We start from the raw sequence: 8469 nt of genomic DNA on the forward strand, positions 1-8469 counted from the left end.
AACTTCAGTCTGATTAAATTATGTTCCTGCCATGTTGTTCTTTATGACAGCACCTAATTTATAGGTAAAATGTCCAAATATGGGACGCCTGGGTGGCTCAGTCTGTTAAGCATCTGCCTTCGGCTCAGGTTATGATCCTGGGGTCCTAGGATTGAGCCCCACTTTGGGCTCCATGCTCAATGGGGAGCCTGCTTCTCTCTCTCCAACTCCCCCCTTTCTAGAGCTCACTCTCTCTCTTTCTCTGTCAAATAAATAAAAATTTTTTAAAAAGTCCAGATAATATTAGCTAATTGAGAGGCTATTTTGACAAAAGGAAACAGAAACACCCCCCATTTATTTGTTTCTTTGTTTGTTTTTCTACTTCTATACCACCTGCTACTATGTCTCAGAATTGCTGAAAGAATTTCACCCTGGACAACAGAGGAGTCTCATTGTCCCACTTGGGCTTTACTGGCAATCTGAAAGATTTTCACCAAAACATTCTACAATGGCACCTAAGTAGCCTTAGACATTGGATGAATTTTAGCTTGTACAATTGTAGCAACCATTTAAGAGTGCCCCGTATTCCTTTTATTTATTTATTTTTTAAGTTTTATTTATCCATTTTTGGGTGGGGGGGATGCTGAGGGAGAGGAAGAGAGTGAATCCCAAGCAACTCTGTGCTGATCATGGGCCAGATGTTGGGCTCAATCCTGTGACCCATGAGATCACAACCTAAGCTGAAACTAAGAGTCATGCTTAACCGGCTGAGCCAGCTAGGTATCCCAAAAGTGCCCCCTATTTTTGTATGGTCCTCCAAATGCAAGCCCTTATCCCTGTTTACTAAACAAGACACTTCAGTGAGTTTGATGCAGGTAGGCTGCCTCCAAGCAACTGGAATGTCCTGCCGGATCAGCCAAGGGAGTCCTTGGTTTCACACAGGATAGAAACCAAACCTGAGCCAGGAGGAGGTAAAAGCAGACTTTATTGAAGATATATATAGAGAGAGATACAGATGGAGCATCCAGGAGACTTGGAAAAGGAAAAAGGGAGCCTTGTCTTTAGGGTGTGTGGTTTTTACTGGAGATTGTGGTCTGGTGCACGTATCTTTTCAGGCAACAGGAACTGGTCAGAAGGATGGAGTCGAGGGTGTTTTACCTACATCAGTCATCCCCTGAAGCAAGGGGTCTTGGCCTTGAGATAGGGACAGTGGTCTGGAATAGGCACATGATGGCTCTGCTCAGTCATTCTCTATATATCATCTACTGTGCTGGCAGACTCCAGTGACATCTCTACATCTGTGTCCCTTACAAGGAGGACATATGCTATTCATATTACCAGGCATGTGGAGAGTGGAGTGGGTTGTAGGGGCTAGAAGAATAGAAGTCAGGAAAAAAAAAAAACAACGAAAAGATGTCCAGCTTTTTCTCTTACAGGGTCCCTTCAGATTCCTCTGTCTCAATTTGATCATCAGCAAACTGGAGCAGAGCCAAGTTAAGTTGTCAAATACCTCGTAAACACCCAAATAAGAGCTCTTTGGTAACATTATTTTCCAAATAATTTGTATGTCATTCACCTTCCCTTACACATAGCACCCACAACTAACTTTATATGCTTACATATATGATACAAAAATATATTTGAGGCACATACTTGAACGCAGTGTTTTATTTTGCCTCCATGAATTTAATAAAAATTAACTTTTTAAAAAAATTTTCCTTTCTTTCTTTACCCGGATGGTATGGTGATGTAGAGTAATGAGATAAAAATGCACAGTCATTAAACTCTGAGTATTCATCACCCGACATTGAGGGGAATGATTTAGGAAACAGTCATGGATTCGACAATGCTCTCAGGCACAGGGTGGTATGTGAACCAAGCTTAGTAAGTGCTGGAGGGAAGGAACGCCTGTTGAGTGTGTGAGCTGTGAATTGCAGCACTATAATCCAGCCACACTGTTTGTCTTTGAATTCGACAGAGTACATGGTCCTGCCTCCCTCACGACCCTCTAATTGCTGATCCATCAGCATAGAATGCTTTCTCTACCTACCTGCATCCATCTGGCTATTCTTTTAGATGCCATATTAATTGTCTGCATTTGCAAGTTCTTTTTAACTTCTGTTTTGTTTCGGGAGGCATATTAATGCTCAGAGTCTTAGTTTGTCTTTGCTAGCAATGTATTTAACACAAGTTCACCTTGGGAACTTTCCTAGCCTATAGCACATACAACAGTGTCTTTTAATAAGACGATAAAGGAATTACATACTCCAGTCAATGATAGAGTAATTGAACTATGGCTCCAGGCAGGGGAAGGAATGAAGTCCAGATTTAGTCAAAGTAGACTTTTATAGGAGTTGGTATCCAGGAGAGATGGCTTAGTGAACCCAGAGCTGATGTCCAGCTCCCATGGCAAAAATAAAAGCCCCCTACTGTAGAGGGTGTTGCTAGGGAACGACAAAATCAGCTGATGAGCAGGATGATCTTCACAGACTGCTACCACCACTGCCAGTAGAAGAGTCACCTTTACCAGGCAGGAGCTAAATGTTCCAAGGTCACTGGAGAGCTAAGTATAGTCGACATGCAATTTACATTAGGCTCAGGTGTGCAACAGAGTGATCCCACACATTACTCAGGGATCACCAGAAGTGTGTTCCTCATCTGTTGCCAACAGTGTTGCTATAATATTATTGACTATATTATCTATACGGTACTTTTCAATCTCTGTGACATAGTTTATAACTGAAAGTTTGTGCCTCTTAATCCCCTTTACCAGTGTTGCCCACCTCCTCAACCCACAACCCCTTTGGGAAACAGTAGTTTGTTTTGTGTATTTCTGCTTTTTGTTTGCTTGTTTATTCATTTGGGGTTTGTTTGTTTGTTTGTTTGTTTTGTTTTTTAGATTCCACATGTAAGTGCATTCATATGGTATTTGTCTTTCTCTGTCTGACTTATTTCACTTAGCATAAAATCCTCTAGGTCTGTCCATGTCTGCAAATAGCAAGATGTCATTCTGTGTTATGATTGGATAATATTCCACTTCATGTATCTATATCCATCCCACACCTTCTTTATCCCTTCGTCTATTAATGGATGCCGGCTTGCTTTCATACCTTGTTTATTGTAAATGGCACAGCAGTAAACATAGAGGTACACATTGTAGCCTTGTCCAGACAGTACACTCCAGGGAGTCCTCCCAAGTCTCAGTACTTATAGTCTAAGTGCCCCTTTGCCAAAGTTGATTCTTCATGTGTTTTTAGTAACAAGTCCCCTGAACAGTTGAGTTACTAAGTTATTATAAATGGAAACAGATGAGGTAACAAAATCCTAGAAGACATAGTTCATTCTTGCATGAAAACAGCATTACTCTTTACTTTTTTATGATTTTTTTTTTTTTTTTTAATTTGGGCGAGACAGAGCTCTTGTATGAGGAGGGGCAAAAGGAGAAGGAGAGAAACTCAAGCAGACTCTGTGCTGACCACAGAGTCCAATGAGGAGCTCAACCTCACCATCCTGAGATCATGATCTGAGCTAAAACTCAGGAGTCAGATGCCCAACAGAATAAGACACCTAGGTATCCCCAGCTTTGCTCTAAAAAACAATTTTATTTTTTCATAAACAAGTAAATTTTTCAACTCAAACAACAATTTCTTTCACTGGATTTGAACAATATCCTTCGGATTTATACTGTCTAGTATTTTTTTTTTTTTTACATTATGGGTAATTATAGTTCATTATAAACCATTTAGTGTTACTTAATTAAATTATAACGTACATTAGGCAATAATATTTATTAGTAAATAAACTGCCAGATTCATCATGAAATTCAGAACACCTAAAGATACATAGAAAATATTCAAGAACATTTAGAAAATCCAGTTCATGCACAAATGAAAGATTGAGGAAAAGAAATTTTTCAGAGTAGGAGTCTAGAAATTTCCCACAAATAAGGAGTATCAAATATAAATTCAAGACATAAAATGAATCATGGAGTACTTAGGGAATGATATATTACGGCATGACTGGTAAATGTATAAATACTCATTGAATCACACCACAGTAGTCAAAACGATTTTGATTTCCATGAATTATAGTGTAAGATTGGGAGAAAAAATACGTACATGTATGTTTTCAATGAAACCACTTTTTACTTTTAAGGTTCTTCAGGGCATCTTTCACATCCTTGTTCCGTAGGCTATAAATCAGAGGGTTTAGCATGGGAATCACGAGGGAGTAAAACAATGAAATGATTTTGTCTTGATCAAGAGAGTAGGAAGAACTCGGCCGGAAATACATAAAGAGCAGAGTTCCCTGGAAAATCGCAACAGCAGTTAAGTGGGAGGTGCAGGTGGAGAATGCTTTGAACCTCCCCTCCACAGAGTTGATCTTTATCACTGCTAGGATGATATAGCAGTAAGACACAAACAGCCCTGAAAGAGTAATCAGTTCAATGAATCCAAAAATGGTGAATATCACTAACTCATTAACCTGTATGTCTGAGCAAGACAACACGAGGAGAGGTAGGACATCACAGAAGAAATGGTTAATCACATTAGATTCACAGAAACATAGCCGGAATGTGAGTATGGTATTTACTGAAGCATCCACAATTGCCACCATATAAACCCCAGCCATGAGCAAGGAGCGCAGTCTGCTGGACATGCTGACCGTGTAGAGCAAGGGGTTGCTAATGGCTTTGTACCGGTCAAAGGCCATCACTGCCAGCAGCAGACAGTCAGAATCTACAAAGGTACAGAACACCAACCATTGCAGAGCACAGCCCTGGAAAGAAATTGACTTGTTCTTGGCAATGAAGTCTACCAGCATCCTGGGTCCAACTGCTGTAGAGTAACAGAGGTCACTGAAGGAGAGGTGGCTGAGGAAGAAATACATGGGTGTGTGAAGGTGAGAATCCATTCTAATTAAAATGATCATCCCCAGGTTTGCAACAAGAATGATTAGATAGACAATAAGAAATGTGATAAACAGAGTCATTTTAACTTCAGGTTCATTGCTAATTCCCAAGAGAAGGAATTCCTTCACAGAAGAGCAATTTTTTCCATCCATTCTCCTTAATTCTTCCAAAATGCTACAGAAGTGATCAAGAAATGGTAGACCGAAGTTCTAAGTCTTCTTGACACTCAGAAAATTATCATCTGTAAAGCAGAAAGGATTTATTTCAGTATATTATATTCTTTATGGTCTTATTCTTCAGACAGTCCAGACTAGTTTCACTCTTCGGTTGTTAACAAAAGTTACAGTAATTTGGGATAGGACTTAGAGAAAGTCTGATTCCAAATTTGGAGATCATCCATAGGTATATAATCTAGGTGCACCTGCATATGCATAGCTTTATCCCAGTGGGCAATCATAAATGAAAGGTCATTACAAGTCCAATATTGCATGAAAGGAATACCTCAATTAAAAACAAGCTTGGAGGGGTGCCTGGGTGGCTCAGTGGGTTAATCCTGGGGCTCTGCCCCGCATCTGGCTCTCTGCTCAGTGGGGAGCCTGCTTCCTCCTCTCTCTCTGCCTGCCTCTCTGCCTACTTGTGATCTCTGTCTGTCAAATAAATAAATAAAATCTTAAAAAAAAAACAAGTTTGGAATATGCATTCTTATATTTTAAAAATAAATATCTAATTGACCATAAAGTGATTACATTTACTGAGTTCTTCAAGAATCATGATCTGTTTAAGCCTCTGTATTAAGTTCAGAAACAATAAACATCTCTCTGATCTAAGGATAATGAGTGAAATATGTTTGTGACAGTTCCCATCCACACTGTTTTTAATATTTTTTGAGACATTAGATATATTTTAATAAACTTTTCTCTAGTAATATATTACTACTTTGCCATGTTTTTATTGCTTACATTCAGGAGTGACCTGATGCCAAAGGATGTTTTTCTTGGTCAGTTAAAAAAAAAAAAAAAAGAATACTAAAAAAAGTGAGAACTATAGTATTTAACACATACACTTCTGATTTCTTTGGATTTTAAACCTGACTTGTTTATTAAAATAGAGGTGGGAACAGAACTAATAAACGTATCTTTTATAGCCTTCTGTGTGTGTGTGTGTGTGTGTGTGTGTGTGTGTGTGTGTGTGTTTGCATGGACCTGTCTTTCTGTTGGTGAAAACTGGAATATGGGTGATCTGATTTTGTTTCGGATTTGAATAAATACAATATGTGGTTCCTAGGGGGTTGAATTTATACAAATTAGCATTTGTGTTTTGATACCTCCACTATCACAGGTAAACAAAAATAGAAAAAAAAAGCTTAACTTTCCATATATCCTTTTGCAATCATTGAAAAACCCAGTATTTTTTCTTTTTTAAATATGATTAAGATATAAATAAGTAAAATTGTTTATTTGCTAATCAAAATGAATCTGATTCACCCTACTTATATGAGAAATATCTCCCTTTTTGCCATTAGATTACAGACTACTAACCAAAGGAAATAAATTTTAAAAAATCTTTTTTTAAAATATTTGATTCCTCATTTTTCCAAATATAAACATTTTTTTTCTTGACTCTAAATTTACTGATTCAGGGGCACCTGGGTGGCTCAGTGGGTTAAAGCCTCTGCCTTCGGCTTAAGTCATGATCCCAGGGTCCTGGGAAATCGAGCCCCACATCTGGCTCTCTGCTCAGCAGGGAGCCTGCTTCCCCTTCTCTCTCTGCCTGCCTCTCTGCCTACTTGTGATCTCTGTCAAATAAATAAATAAAAATTAAAAAAAAATAAATTTACTGATTCAGAAACCTACCTGTGATGGACAAATCCTTCTGTGCTTCCCATAGCAGCTAATACAGACAGGTTGCATTTTATTTTCACTCAGTGTCATTTGGGACTGAAGTCTCTCATGCCTTTGCCCTCACAATCTGTACTATACAAATCTGATTAATTAGATGTCTAGTTCTGTGTTTTCCCTCATGAACATTGCAACAATTTCAGCAAAGGCTGAATTTCAATTCTTTGCACTTGCACCGAATGGATCATCTTTAGGAAGATGAAATTATTTTTATAGTATGATTCATTGCTACACTGAGTCCATACGATCTTCTTCCAGTCAGAGCAGACTTCCAATGAAACTCACATAGACTTTCTACTTAACTATTTTATCTGGTAACTATTATCTATTCTGTTAAATTTATTCTATTAATAAGTCTATTAAATAAAATGATTATTTCCTGTTAATTACTGTGTGTGTGTATACAAATACCCTTATTTGTGTCCTATTTTCTTTCTTTCTGAAACAAATTATTTCACCTTTTTACTTAGAAACATAACAATTCTTCAGTGGTTATATTAATACATTTTTTTCATTAAGTATTGTGATTCCATTCCTTCAACCACATCATCTAACTGGATTTCAATTATTTATGACTATCATATCCACCGTGCATGGCACTTTCTCTTGCATTATCTTTCTTTTATTTAGATATGTGTCTACATTGTAAGTTCCTTAGTAGTAATAGCTGCACTGAGCTAATTTCTGTATATCCTGCAGCCCTAGCAACAGCAGCAGTACAATTAATGTCTAATTGATTCTTTGTTCTGAAGTCTCTTAGGTAGATAGGCTCATGAGTGATGGACAAATATTCGAAATAAAGAAGTTTTGCACATTGTTTCAACTAATATAGATCACATATGTGTGCATGGAAGAGGGTTTAAGAAAAAACAAGGTGCTATTCATTTTTTAAAATTTTTCTTTGCTATTATTTCAATTTTTACAAAGTTGAGAAGTATTGGAGTATAATTTTGTGTCCTCTCCAAATCCCTTCCAACAGTTATAATGTAACATTCAATGATCTCTGAACCTTCTCCTGTCCTTTCAGTCCCTGGGACCATTGATGACCATCAGCAGTAACCAGAGCTAACCCATCCTTCCCACTGACTTGACTGGTATAAACTTTCATCTACCCTTCCTTTCTGTAATGTGAAAAATCAAGTATCTCTTCAATCAGTGCATTTTGTTCTGTGTGTGCTTGCAAGGAATAAGAAAAATTCATTCATACATACCTATGAATTTAATTTAAATATATGAAAAGCTAATAGCAAAAGAATGGGAAAATGAGAATTTTCAAGGTTCTCCTACTGACTGATGATAGTTGTGTCTAATTAAAGATAGTTTCAAATTCTCTGACATTTCTTCCATGATGTCTTTCCCTCATCCCATTAAATTGGGCTGCCCTTTGACTGCTTTGATGAATAAAGTACAGAAAAAATAATTATCTTTCTGGGAATATCTTTCAAGAGGCATATAGTTTTTTACAATTACATTTTTTAACAAAGTTAATAGTAATCAAATTAGAAACAAAGAGATGCTCCTGAATAGGGGAATAAATAAATGGATTAACATAGTTTCATGGTGTGGAACGTTATGTAATCATTAAAAAGGAATACATTAGAGTCCTTTATACTGGTGCAGAAGAATTTGCAAAAGACTACAGTTAGTTGGGAAGTTTAACGTGTGATGAATTATATATAC

At 37.4% G+C, this 8469-nt stretch overlaps 1 protein-coding gene across 1 annotated transcript; it reads right to left on the reverse strand.

The window, feature by feature from the left end:
- Nucleotides 1-4107: 4107 nt before the first annotated feature.
- LOC116599255 (olfactory receptor-like protein OLF2) lies at nucleotides 4108-5043 on the reverse strand. Its single transcript, XM_032359028.1, has one exon. The coding sequence runs from the start codon at nucleotides 5041-5043 to the stop codon at nucleotides 4108-4110; it is 936 nt and encodes a 311-aa protein (XP_032214919.1).
- Nucleotides 5044-8469: the final 3426 nt, after the last annotated feature.

Source organism: Mustela erminea, chromosome 9 (genome assembly GCF_009829155.1).
Source record: "Mustela erminea isolate mMusErm1 chromosome 9, mMusErm1.Pri, whole genome shotgun sequence".
Classification (NCBI taxonomy): Eukaryota; Metazoa; Chordata; class Mammalia; order Carnivora; family Mustelidae; genus Mustela; species Mustela erminea.